Here is a 14,172-nt window from a genome sequence, read left to right as displayed (position 1 = left end):
GCTCTTTGACAGAACAGACTCTACAGGTCTGGTTGTGTCAATATTTGTCAATAAAACCAGTGAGTTAATAGTATTTCTTCAATGAAACAGCAAGCACATGCCAGTCTTAATTCAGAAATCATCACAGTCCTGTCTCTAAAGGTTAAAATGAACCAGAGAGAGTTTCTCTAAGGCCGGCTGGTCGGACCTACGGTGACTGCCCTGTCCACTATACTGCTTTCAGAAGAGGTGGGAGATTTGAGATCATGTAAATTGTGAATGAGCCTTGGGGTTCGCTGGTGAGATACTGTTTTTGTTCCTGAGTCTATGTGGGGAAACAGAGCTGGGACTGTAAATGCATCTGACCAGTCCAGTCAGTCCCATTAACCACAGTGGTGTCCAGATACTGTCCTTACAGATAAGAGAAGTGGCCAGCTGTGGTACTATACTCACAAACCAGGCACATGTGATACATGCTGCCAAATCCAAGATGTTTTCACTACTACTGTTTTTAGGATTTATCATTTTTTAATCGTGCAAAATAAGACTGACTTTCTCATGTGATAGCAGAGAGCAACTTGGCTGCCAAAGGTGAAAAGCTTTTAGTGACGAGTTTAAAAACCTCAGTCTAGTTAAATAAGTTACTAGTGAAAATGAGCACAAATAGCAGCTTTCAGATTTGTTTTCATCTATGACAAAAATCAAAAAAATATTTACCAGACAACATTTTATATGACAGAAAGTGATTAATTTGTAAATCAGAAGGTGCCAGAACATGAACAAAACTGAAAACAGCATGCTATGTACACAAATGCCCACATACTAAGCTGTGGGGCTAACAGCCTCAGATTCAAATAATGTGCATATGCTATAAGAACTTAAAAATATCTATAGCTTGTTCTGCATAACACACGCAAATGCCCACAATACCAGGTTGTTAAATTACATGCCTCAACTTAACATTATTTATTTATTTCATATAAACGTTACAGCAGTGTTATCTAATTCAGAATGACAGGTCTACCGTAAACACGATGATATGTCACAGTTCACAGAATAAATAAGACATTAACAGACAAATGTTTGCTTACCTTACGTTGGTGTCAAAAACAATGTCGGCTTTCTTTCCATCGGACTCTCCGAGGGCCCGACTGGACTGATGTTGTCACAGCTTATTGCACTTTCACAACAAACATCCTCCATCCAGTTCTGCCTGCCCCATGAGGAAACGTAGGGACAGTGTTTGTTTATTTCTGCGTTTTCGAGCGGTCCTCGACTCCCAAGGGCGCCCTGTCGGTGAACCTCGTTAGCCGCCGCTGTGTTAGCCTCCTACTGTCGGTGAACCTCGTTAGCCGCCGCTGTGTTAGCCTCCTACTGTCGGTGAACCTCGTTAGCTGTTAGCGGCTAGCTGCTACATGTTAGCTCCTAGTTGCTATGTGTTAGCTGTTAGCTGTTAGCTGTTAGCTGTTAGCTGTTAGCTGTTAGCTGTTAGCTGTTAGCTGTTAGCTGTTAGCGGCTAATTTTTAGCTGCTAGCTCTCCCGCCGCTCCTGTCCGTGAACCTCCTCAGGTTTTGGCGGTTTTTTTTGATTACGTGATGTAGGCCTCATTACCCAGCAGGCTTTTCGGTCGATCACCGGACTTTTAAAAATAAAATTTAAATTAAATATAAATTAAATATAAACCAGTGACACCGTCAATGATCTAAAGTAATGCACCTGGAATATGTTGGAATTGGTCTGTAAATTAAAAATATCTACATTTCATGAGTTTTTTTGTACAGGGTCAAATTAAACCCTGGAAAACTGAATTTTGTTGTCTCATGCTGTGAATGAAAATAGTTGACTTTATTTCATATTTTTGTTTCTTTCAGGTTAAAATAAATAAGCTGAACAATCACATGATATAATAGCTGAAAAAAAACATATTCATATGGTTATTAACTTTCAAACTTGGAAAACCTAAACCTGGTCACATCAGCTGCTATTGATCTGCAAACATCTGTGATCCAGATGTGCGAACACATTTTACATAATAAAGTTAAAGCCTTTGCTCCTTTTAACAGTAACTCAGGATGGAAAGACATCCTGATAATACAAGGAAATTTTAACAGGAAGAATAATTTTAGAGTAAACTGAATATTTCTGTTCTTCCTCGGTGGTTTAGTCTCACTGACCTCAACATTGTGTTTTATAATATATATCTTGGACATATTTGCAATGTGCTCAGACATAAAATTCAAAAGTCCTTCTCCCTTTTACTTTTGGAAGTTTTGAAATGAGCCAGCCACACAATTTGTGGTGAGTTACTTTCCATCCAGACAAACTTCTCCCAGCTTTGCAGACAGGGAGGTCATGTGAGCGTCTGAGCAGAGGAAGATTTTACAGGCTGAAATGCCACTGAATCCACAGAGATGGACGTAATCCCTTTCACTTCTGTTTTGCTTTGTCTGCTGTTGGTTTCCTCTGCAGCCAACAAAGCGTCCAGAGCGATTTTGTATTCAGTAATAAACGTCTCAATGAAAAGCTTCTCAAAGCGCCTGGCTGGCTTCGGCTCTGCTGAGAGCATCCTCAGACTTGTAAGCAGCAGCTGAACACACAGCGGCTCTCTGTGGTCGCGTCGTGCTGATCAATAACCATTTCAATCCCAGGAGTTTCTGCAAGCTCTGTCAATTTGGTGATTGAACCTAAATACCAATGAATGTGTGTGTGTGTCCATGCACGTGTGTGTGTGCGTTCAGCCTGAGGCCAAAATAAGCAGTGGGCAGTCTGTGCGTACTGGGTAATTAAACTTCTGTGCAGAACAAACTGATAACTTTATTTTGATTATTTCCCAACAGTCCTAGTTTCAGAATGAAACTGCGGCTCATCTGATTTGATTTTCAGGCATTTTTTAGCAGCACTACAGATGAAAGCCACCAAAATATCTGAACAACTACTGTCCATGTAGTTTTAACTGTGGTGATCCCCCCACTTTTCAGAATCTAGCACCATGATCAGTTTGGTTTATCATAAAAATACTTGCAAACCAGTGCAATTCTCACTAACCTCAGCTGTAGTTTCTGTTCTGGGATAATAATTCAATCTGCTAACATGCTATATAAACACTTCCCTCCCTGTTTGGCAGAAATCCTGTTTCTTCATAAGAAGAAAGCACCATGCTGTTTGCAGCAGGCAGCCGGGGTTTAATGGGACTCGTACGAACAAAAAGCCATTCTGCATGTTGCACCTCCAAACCCCCTGATTCTCCTGTTGATTCTGCATCAGATGAAACGAGCTTCTCTCAGCTGGAAGCTGCTGTAGACAGAAAGTGTTTACTGTTGGACAGAAATAGCTGTAGCCGCCAGTCGTGCTGCCAGCTTTGACACGGGACCGGTGCTGACATCCATTCATGGCACATGTGTTTGTGGCTGCATGTTGAAATCCTCTAGCAGCTCTTCGTATTTAGGCTAAAATGAAAGCACAGAATATGTGGTGGGAAAATATTTTTGCATCATTTTTCAGACTGATGTCAAGTTTAGAGAGCTGTGTTTTAAAATAACACACTGTTGTGGGAAAATCATAGCACCAAAATGTGAGAATCTCATCTAAAATCTTTGTCGTGGACTCCAGTCTGAAGCTTCCAACTCCCAGGATCCTTTGCTCCCCCATTTCGTCTAGTGCAGAGGGGCGGCATGGGCATTTTCTTTATTTGTGTGTCTGTGTGTGTGATTAGGCCAAATTTTCTGCTCCAGTTTTCCCGCCTGTCCACTCAGCTTCCTGCACTCGCCTGCTTCAGTTTGGTCAAACAGACTCGTCTTAAACCAGCCAGCTGGACGGCAGCAGGAGGAAGTGCTGCGGCCTGTGTTATGAACTGTAGTATTAATGTTGGGAGCACACTGTATTTGAGATGTTTTATTTATTTGGGAGGAAGTTTTATAGCATACTTTACACATCAAAACTGCAATTTGTGGTTTGAAAGTATTTCTTGGTGAAAAACATCAGTTTTTTTTGTCAAAATGAGTCTGACAGTGTTAATGTCTATACAGAGTCCAAGGTAAAAAAATAGAAAAAAGAAAAATACCATATCTGGCAACCTGAGCCGGTGGATAGATAAACTGCTGTTCAGCTATGATTTGGAGAAGTGCTTCTTTGTAAGGCAGACTACGATCGGTTTAAAGCTCATTTTAAAACACTTAACTTACAGTTTTCTATCCAGATGAAGTCGTTCCAAAGCCCAGAGGCCAAACAGCAGGAGCTCCATCACTTCTGTGTCTAAATCAGAAGAATATAAGGATCTCAGGGAGTGAAGTGGACACAGAGCAATAAGAGGTCAGATGTATAACTTGCTTTATGTAATGAAATTAATTAGAGGACGAAGAAGCAGCCATTTAGGACTAATAAGCTTCAAATTAGTGTGAGAGGAATATACAGGAATATAATAACAGAGCATAATTGGTAATTAGAGGAACACATTAGACAGGTGGAACGTGTTGTCACAGGTACACAGATCTTATCTGTGTTAATATGTAGGTGTGCAGATTCAAACACATTAAATCACATGTATGTGAAGCTTTAGCTGTGTTAGTAACAGGCAGCTGCTGTGTCATGGAGCTCAGCCCAAATCTCCCCCAGCCAGGCTGAAACACAGAGCAGCAGCAGCATGGAGATCCGTTCAGTAACGGCCTGATAGGGCAGAACTGCTGTAAAATGGAGGTCAGTGTGACACAGGAAGAGGGGCTGCCCCAGGCCGGATTCAAAATGGGATACCGTCACTGTCGGTGTCCCGTAAAAGCCGTGCGTCGCCACAACGTCAGTTTTATAGATATACGACGTTATTTTACACCAAGAGATGCAATTATGCGTTTTATGTCTTTATACAGTTTGTAAGAGGCCACGAGCACACGAGTCGCATGTGCTGTCTGACAGAGCTGAGCTTTGAGGCCACTTTCACACCAACAGGTCAGCTGAATGCACAAACAGCCAACAAATCTGGAAACAGAGGATTCAGTAAAAGATTCTGTGCTTCACCAGAAGTCCGAGGTAGTCTGAGATCAGGATAAAAAGCTTCCTCATCTGTGGTCGTTTAAAAACCAGCAGCTCCTCCTGCTTTTCTTCTGTCACGTCAATGTTCCAACGGCCCCAGAAAGAGTGAGAGTGTCCGAGCAGGACGGGGAGTCGGCCACTGACAGCTTTATCCTTTATCGCGTCATCTCGGATGGCAGGACTACAGTACCTGACAGGCCGGGCTCAGTGCGACTACTCTGGGGACACACTGAGACCCTGGAACCTCCTGGAGACCTCCATCTGCCTGAGCAGAGGGACAACAGAGAGGGACTACAGTCTGACCTGCAAAAACTGTTAGGCTGAGAAAAAGCACAGATCAAATTTTTACCAAGTGCAATAAAATATGTGTATATATCTGCTTCTCCATCAAACCTACACAGAGGCAGGTAATTAAATGTAGTTATTTAAATCAGTTGACCAGAGGTCACACGTCTTTTATTACAACCCTAATAAAAAAGTGGCCTGATTAACATCTCACCATAGAGTCATCTTATCTGTTACTGTTATTATGAAAATACCAATTGCAGCAATAAATACCAGCAACTCTACATATGTATTTCTCTGTTTCATGACTACATGCTGCACCGGCCAGCTGTTTGCTCCAACAGTGTGTAAAGCATTCAACAAAAAGAGAATCTAACTAGAGAGAAGACAGTGAAGGTGCAGACTGAAGCAGAGAAGAATAAACCCAGGAGGGAGAACTAATTTAGTGGAGCCACAGCTGATATAAAGGAGGGAGGAGAAGCAATCCAGAAGATTGAAATTACACACTCAGGACCGAAAACACTGCAGGTGAAGCAGACAAGATGTGGAGAGGAGGCGAGGCTCTAGAGGTGATGGAGGGAAAGAGTGGGAGCGCAGCCGAGCGGCGGTGTGGGCGTGACGAGAAACGAAATCAAAGGCAAACTCCAAACTCAGCCTTTGGTTCCTGCTGGGAATTAGACTGAATTAAAAAACAGTCTGACCCCACGGTGCAGACCCTACAGACGTCTGAGTAAAGATCTGTTTAGATTCACAAACTATGCAGTGGAACTAAGTACATTTACTCAAGTTCTGTACTTTGAGTCCACTTCTGAGGTATTTGTACTTTGAGTATTTCAGTGTTGTGCTACTTCATCCTTGGACTTCACTACATGTCAGAGTACAAAGTACTTCAAATTAGAAGTATATAAGGTAGTTAACATCAGCTCCAACATTAAAGTGATCAACACAATAATCATCAATAATTAGAATCCAATAATATCAGATCCATTCATGTGAAATGGACCATTCTGCACAATGAGTACTTTGACTTTGGATACTTCAAGTACATTTGGATGATGGTACTTTTGGACTTTTACTGCAGTAACATTTGTAATGCAGGACTCTTACTGGGAACATAGGCTTTTTACACAGTGGTATTTGTACTGTTACTGCAGTAAAGGAGCTGAGTACAGCTGTACTCCCCTGTAGCAGAGTACTGTATCCTCTCACTCCTCGTTAGGCCCATAAAGTCCTGCACTTATGTCCATCGTTGTGTCAAGAGTGTGATACGACTGAAATGGGATTATTACGCTGCACAGGCTGATCAGTGCAGACAGTTTGCAGTGTGTGTGTGTCCAGGCGTCTGGTGTGGTACGAACAGGACGGTGAAACCTGCTGAATCACTGTCCAGAAATCTGCCTCAGAATAATTTTCTCTCTCTGTTGAAAGTTTGTCATGAGCAGTTCATGAAATCTGCAAACAGATGAGAAAACAAGTGATTCCACAGCGACTGAGATCTGAGGATTTGTTTTTTTACACTGACACCAATGAAACTGTGTAAACAGATGCAGACACATGGTCCTGTTGGTGTGTGTGTGTGTGTGTGTGTGTTGGTGTGTGTGTGTGTGTGTTGGTGTGTGTGTTTGAAAGGTCAGGATATGTGCTAGTTCAAGGCTGCTGTGATAAGAATGAAGAAGGAACGTCCAGTGTGCCACCTCATTGCTCCCTCAGGCTCATGCTGCTGTTCGGGTCATGTAAAGACATTATTGACGTCATCTGGAGACACTGTCACAGCTACATGTCCTCCTGAAGACGCGTTATTCCTGGGCACTGATCCATCGGCTGCATGTAGCGATGCTGGAGCGTCACAGCCGGCGGACCAGACTCGCTTTGTGCTTCCCCGACTGATCTTTGCAGGTTAAATTGAGTCTTTTGTGTGACCCAGAGCATTTTCTCCAGGTTGTCTCGGCCCTGCCCCGGCTCTTCGCACGCTAAAACCACACGCCCAGCAGCAAGGCAGCGTGCCCGCGGCTGAAAAGAAGCCATTGTCTGCCCAGATGATTGCGAGTCATTGTACTGGCAGCACAAGGAGTCAGGAGTCAAATGATGTGATGGAGCAGAGAGACGTCCATTGTGGCCCGTAGAAAGCTGCGGCAGGAGCGGCAGATACCGAGCGCCGGACGGCGAGGGCAGTTTTGTGTGAATAGTGGAGTAATTCGGTCAGCGGCGACGAGGTGATTAGCATTTTGAGTGGATTCACCGTGGACTCGGTCCCACGCGCCGGGCCGAGCTGTGAGCAGCCAGCAGGGAGGAAAAGGTCGAGTCCAGTCTCGGAGCCGCAGTGACAGATTTCACAGGTGGCAGAGCAAATGGGTGATTCTGGTGTCAGCCACATAAAGGAAGAGGAAAGAGCTGGTCAGTTAGTCCATTAAAGTCAGCACAGACTCTTTAATATGTTCTTCTTTCAGACAGACTGTTTAAAACCTGAGAGGTCAGAGTTTGCTTTTTATGTCACGGGTTAGTTGATGCCTTAAACACAGTTAGACTCAACATGAAAAAGGGAACAACCAGAGAAAAGGATCACATGAAGCTGTGAGCTCAGTGACACATGATGCAGCTTCAGCTCCACGAGTGGATTAAACAATACAAGAAGCAAATAATGAGCAATTATAGGTTTGGTGTCTTAAGACTGTTGCTTTTCCAGGGGCAGGTAATAAATAGGAAATAATCAGTTTTCTTCTATGGTCAATGCAGAAGATTGGAAAATGAGATTTTTCAGGTTTTTCCTAATGAGCAGAATAAAGTGCTGAGTAGTTTTTTCTAGTGTTAAGCATCAACATACAAACACAAGGTGCCGTCCTTCAGTCTTTGTCCCTGATGGGCCTGATTTGTTGTGGCACTGAAGGCTTCCCCCCCATCGAGCAGACAGATGGAAAAAGCTTCAGCTGCAGGACTGAGCCAGAAATCTGCAGGTGTGAGTGTGTGTGTGTGTGTGTGTGTGTGTGTGTGACTACACACAGCTCTTTCTACCTGCTGACCGTAACGAGCTTCCATGATGAGCTCTAGAGCCACTTCAGGAAATGACTCCATCTATAAACCTATAAACATTATTTGTTCTTTTGTTTGTTTAACCCAAACGATGTAATCAGCAGCACGTAGGATAACCAGGAAACAGGCCGGACAGACGTGGGCTGCCCAGTCCTGTTTTAGGTCCACGTCTGTGAGCTATTAGTCAACTTCAGCAGCAGGAAATGGAAGACAGCTGATGGTTGTTGTGGACTGTTGTCTCAGTAACAAATATTCTAACTTAGATCTTGACTCTTCACTACACGTCCCTGATGCATAAGGTGAGAAACAACATGTGCACGGAGGGTCTGCAGTGGAGGATGATGGACGTTTGAGACCAAAGTACCTGTAATGCTGCAGTAAAGGGTTCGGATGAACTTCAGTCACAGCACTGAGCTCATTACTGTTTCTGCTGCTGGTGATCAACAAGCTTGGCCTGGTTTGACAAAGAGGATCATGTTGTGAGGCTGAGGAGCATCTGCTTCCAGTCGTTGAGTGTATAAATCAAAAATGCACCATGAGATGTTTTTACCAGAAATGCATATCTGTTGCACATAATTCATCCATTGCTAGAAGCATTTTCCTCCTCTGCTTCCTCATGAAAGCTTGTGCACGTCAGATTTCACAAAAAAAGACTTCAAATGTGCTCGTGACCGGGTGTTTGCTAACATTGGTGCATTGTTAGCATTACTGTAACTATGATACTAAACTTTGTCCTTCTCTTCTCCTTCAGAGGCAGGAGATCTAAAATGGGAGGAAAGCTCAGCAAAAAGAAGAAGGGATACAACATAAATGATGACAAGGCCAAAGACAAGGACGCCAAAGCAGAGGGGGCCTCTGCCGAGGAGAGCGAAGCACCGAAAGACAACAAGGACGAGGCCCAAGCTGCTGCCGATGCTAAGGAGGTAGCGAACGACACAGCGGCCAAGGAGGCGCCGGGAGCAGATGCTGCAGCTCCCAAGGAGGAGGACAAGAACGCAGCTCCCGCCGCAAAGGAGCCCGAGAAAGCCGCCGCCAACGCTGAGCCGAAAACAGAGGCGCCCAAGAGCGCGGAGCCCGCCAAGGCCGAGGAGAAACCAGCCGCCCCTGCCCCGGCCAAAGAATCGGCCCCTGCCGCCAAGGAGCCCGAGACCAAGGTCGCGGCACCTGCAGCCGAGAGCAAAGACGGGGCCGATGCCAAAAAGACTGAGGCCCCCGCGGCACCAGCAACCAAAGCCGAGGCGGCCCCCGCAACCTCCCCTGACCCCAAGCCCACAGAGGCAGCTGCCGCGCCGGCAAAGGAGGCCGCCGCCGCCGCCCCTAGTTCAACACCAGCCGCCGAACCTCCCGCCAAGGAGGCAAACGCCACAGAGGCACCAAGCAAGGATCAAACCGTAGCAGTTCAAGATTAATGGACAGCTTCTTTTCGGAAATGAAAAAAGTACCTAACTCAACGACGATGAAGATAAAAGATGAAAGTTAACTAGCCCACCAATATGATGATGATAACAATAATAATAATAATTGTAATGATGATGATGATGATGATGATGATGATGATTTCTTGAATGAGGAGGACTGGAGCCACCACCCGGAGAAGTTTCCCACCGCTGCAGATGATTATTGCTATTATTATTGTTATGTTTTATTTTATTTTTTTCTGCTGTAGTATTTGAACTTTGATACGAGTCTGTCGGCCATACGCCTCGCCACATTCCACAACCATCATCCCTCATCCCGGGGTCCAACCCGCCTCCCATCTGCGCCCACAGAGGGCCAGCGTTCATGCGTTCACCTGCACCCTCTGCTCCGTGGAGCCAGAAAACCACATCTAAAGAAACGTCCTGAGGGAGGAGGGGGAGGGTTTGGGAAATTACTTTACCAGCTGGACCTCCTCTGAGTCTGTCCACTCTTCAGCTCTCATCCTCCTCCGCAGAGTTTCCTGCTCTCGGCTCGGCTTTGGTGCCTCTGTTTTTTTGGTGCCGTGCAGTTTGCAGTTCTGTCCTTTTTGGTATTGTTGGGTTTCCATTTTCCTCTCGGGCTTAAACGGCACTTTTTCTGAACCACAAACACAGAGAGGAACTTCTAAATAGAGGTTACATTCGTTATGAGGACTGAGACTCTTTAGGCTTTCTAAGACATTTTGGAGTTTGGGAAAAAAGCTGCCTTTGTAGAGCAAAACGTTCTTAGAAGTATAAAACAGCTGTAGGAATTTTTCTGATAAACCTAGATTTTGTACTGAAACCCTTAGGTATATTGTAAGTAAGCTAAGAGGTTTTTTAACATTTGTAATACACTTTTGAAATCTGCAAAGCCTTGTGGACAGTGTTCTTAGAAAGCCTGATTCAAATCTCTGGTCCTCTGTCCAAATCTGAAGACAAATTCTTACAGACCATAAGGTTTTTGTTGTGAAAAGACATATCAACTGGTTTACAATCAAGACTTAGAGACAGTTTGAACTGACAATACCAAAAAGGTTCAGTCGTGTCTGTCAAAACAAAACAGACTCTTAAGCTCTTCTTCAATGTCTGAAGAAAAACCCTTAAAGCGGCAATATCTCAAAATATATATATATATATATATACTTAGATCAACTTTAAGGATTAGCAGAAATACAGTATATACTTCAGTATTCTCCAAAATGTAAAACTGTAGGAACATGACTGATCAGGCCCCTCAGATCATCATCGTCATGTCGTCAATAAGGGATGGAAAAGCCCGGCACAGGAAAAGGCGCCTCTGATTTTGTCATTTTCACCCCTCATGCATTTTCCCTTCCTTTCCAGAAATATAATGCACATATATGCACATATATGGAGTGGTGGAAGAGAAAGTACTAACATCTGTACTCAAGCAGTAATAATACTGTGGAAAAATACTATTGTCGTTGTAGGAATAACTGACTACTCCATAGATGATCCTCTTAATGTCCTGTGACTGGAGAAAACAGTGAAAAAAATCCTACAACACCCAGGATGCATTGCTCCCAGTACATCCCAATGTCCCGTCCATTGTAGTTCGTTTAACACCAACTTCCCGTTGATGAGAGACGAGCTGCGACGGACGAGCTGTGGATTTTCTGCCGATCATTGAGGTAGAGGTTTTAGTCCTCTGATCACAGGTCACACAGAGGTCACAGGTCACACGGAGGTCATAGGTCACACAGAGGTCATAGGTCACACAGAGGAAAGGTCACTGTTGTTCACTGAGACACACACACAGGAGGCTCCAGTTCCTGTTCTTCTGTGAGCTGAAAAAAGACAAGTGCACTCCAAAACCTTCATACTTTCCACCTTTTCACATATGTACAAATATACGTGTATGTACGTATTTACCCGTCCACCTGCCAACGTTTTAGTTCCATCCATCTGACGCAACGTTTTCCTCCCAGCACTTGTCAAACCGTAGCAGAAACTAACACTGGAGGAGCGCTGTGTGTCATTTTTCTTCCTCTCTTGACTCAGTAAATTGCATGTCCGTGGTTGGGTGAACCTGTAGTCCTGTCTTTTTGGTCAAGTGGAAAAAAAAATTTATTTCCCGGTCTGCATCTGTAGCAGTCGATATTTTCATCCCATCTCACCACTGCTATCTGCACACCACGTGTTCATCGAAACAAAAAGATGAAATGAAAATTGATGCATTCAAAATTATATGTACTTGTATAAATGGTGCAACAGTAATAAAATGTAAGAAATTGACTGAAACTTGAGGATTTTGTGTAAGTCAACTTTTTTCATGCAGCGTAGACGAGAAACAGCGAAGGTCCTGGACCACATCAGGGTCACAGACACCAAGTTCATGTCTTTGCCCCAAGAACCTCTGGGTTTTTCCAGAGTTTCATTTACAGATTAGTGTTTTAAGGCTGATTGAGGAGTTTACTAAAGTCACTGCTCTCAGCTTTGACTGGCTGTATCCCATTAGAGTAAACAGGTTTGTTATTCATTCACTAGAGATAAATCCTGGTGTGGTGGAGAATATTTCTAAACAGCATTTACAGCGAGCTGGTCCCTGGGCAGGATGTGTGCCACGGTCAGAAACCGAAGTGTTGGACCAAACAGAGAAAAAAAAGAAAAACGAAACTGGAGGAAACAGCAGGATGGATCAGTCTGGTGAACCAAAGACTATGAAAATTATACAGATTTAAAACACGTGGGGAGAGTTTGAACTCTCTGCCACAGTATTTCTGCCTATACTAGCAGCTTTAGCCTGGAACTAGCTGAGCTTCTGATAGATGGGATGTACTTCGTGCTGCAGAAAATATTCCAACAGCTGTTCGATCCTTGTTTTCCAGAGAAAACCGAGCCTCATTATCCTTTAGGCTAAATACCAAGCATGTCAAATCTTCAAAGATGCCTTGTTCATATCTCTGTTTTTCTGCGCTGACGACCTTTATATGGATCAGTGGCATCATTAATACTAAAGCTCAACATAAAGGATCATTTTAAAGACCATGAAAGATGATCCAGCAGTAAAAACTACACAAACACACCCTGGCCATGATATTAAAGCTACACGTGTCCCTGTTGGCTGCGTATATACAGCATATAAAAGTTTAAAGTGTGTATTACGGTCTCTAGCTCTTAAAGCATCCGAGTGATTCACACTCCTCTACCACCCGAAGCCCCTGGCACAGGTTCAGCAGCGCTCGCCTCTTTGGCTCTGGAGCGCGAGACATTAATACCAGAAGAGACTTGTTTCGAGGAGCCAAGTGTGAAATCTGGTCCAGGTCAGGTAAGAAATAAACCACCACTTTCCAGGACCAGATGTGATTATTGAAGACAACACAAAGGAGGGAGGAGTGAAGGCAAAGATGACCAGGTGAGTCACATCACGTGACAGGATGCACAAGTCAAATAAAATCTCAATGAACTGAAATTCTTCAAATGAAGCAGATATGGTGCAGATATCTTTTGCTTTGTGGCTCTATAGGACGTGATGACCTAAGTGTAATTATAAGTAGGATGTGTAAACCCAATATTTAATTACAGAGCATGTTCAGAATTTACAGTTTTTAGGTCTTTAAGGTTTAAATGCAAAAAAAAAGAAAAAAAAAAAGAAAGAAGAGTCGACATTAAAAGTTAAACTATGATGTTTACAGCAACGCTCGATACGCAATAATGTGCTGGTGACAGGTGGGACATGCTGTTTGTGTCAGAATAACAGGGCTGCTGGTGCAGATAACAGACAGACAGCACCCAAAGGCCTTGGGGCAATAATTTCACCTCTACTTATCACATCAGAAGGGAAAATATTGACGGGGACACCAGACAGAGGACAAACACGAGGGAGTGAAGCCTCGCCAAGTGGCCACGATTGACGTCTTTATCCCTCCCCCATTACACCTGCTGAGGGAGGGGCAGTAAATCAGGGATTTAATCTCACTGCAGTGATTTACACCAGTTCAAACGCTGGTAATTTCACCCAGTAATAATTCCTCCGTGCCTTCGCTCGGGCCACAGCGAGGCCAGAGAAGATGTGACGCCCCAGACGCCGGATGAGACGTGTCCTGTGAACATAACAAACCACTTCCTCATCAAACAAACACCTCTGCAGTCTGTGAAACGTCCTTATAAATACACATTTAAAAGCAAATGTAAAATATATATATATATATTATATAAAATAAGGGATTTATGGAAGCAGACTGGTCAAACAGCTGCACAGTGAGACGTGAACAACACTAATGTTTGTTGAATTAGGCCTGAAACAAAAAGAAAATACCCTCCAACTGCTCACAGGACTGACAGCACATATACTGGTCATTTTCACAGCAGGTACAGTATCAGTTAGTGATCATGGTCTTACACACTGATTAACTATCAATTATCCATTTCACCAGCTGAACAACAAAAACGTTTCTTC

General features: G+C 43.8%; 2 protein-coding genes across 11 annotated transcripts in view; both read left to right on the top strand.

Moving 5' to 3' along the window:
• Positions 1-12,019, top strand: part of basp1 (brain abundant, membrane attached signal protein 1) — a 41,288-nt gene extending 29,269 nt beyond the window's left edge. The window contains exon 2 of the mRNA XM_026313794.2: positions 9,065-12,019. Coding sequence (XP_026169579.1) covers positions 9,065-9,722 — 658 coding nt within the window. The 3' untranslated portion in view covers positions 9,723-12,019. The remainder of the gene's footprint in view (positions 1-9,064) is intronic.
• Positions 1-14,172, top strand: part of LOC113134345 (zinc finger protein 62 homolog) — a 757,491-nt gene that overhangs the window by 208,731 nt on the left and 534,588 nt on the right. The gene's annotated exons all lie outside the window — the stretch shown is intronic.

Source organism: Mastacembelus armatus, chromosome 17 (assembly GCF_900324485.2).
Source record: "Mastacembelus armatus chromosome 17, fMasArm1.2, whole genome shotgun sequence".
Lineage (NCBI taxonomy): Eukaryota > Metazoa > Chordata > Actinopteri > Synbranchiformes > Mastacembelidae > Mastacembelus > Mastacembelus armatus.
Note: the sequence above shows the minus strand (reverse complement) of the source record. Positions and strands in the feature narration are given on the sequence as shown.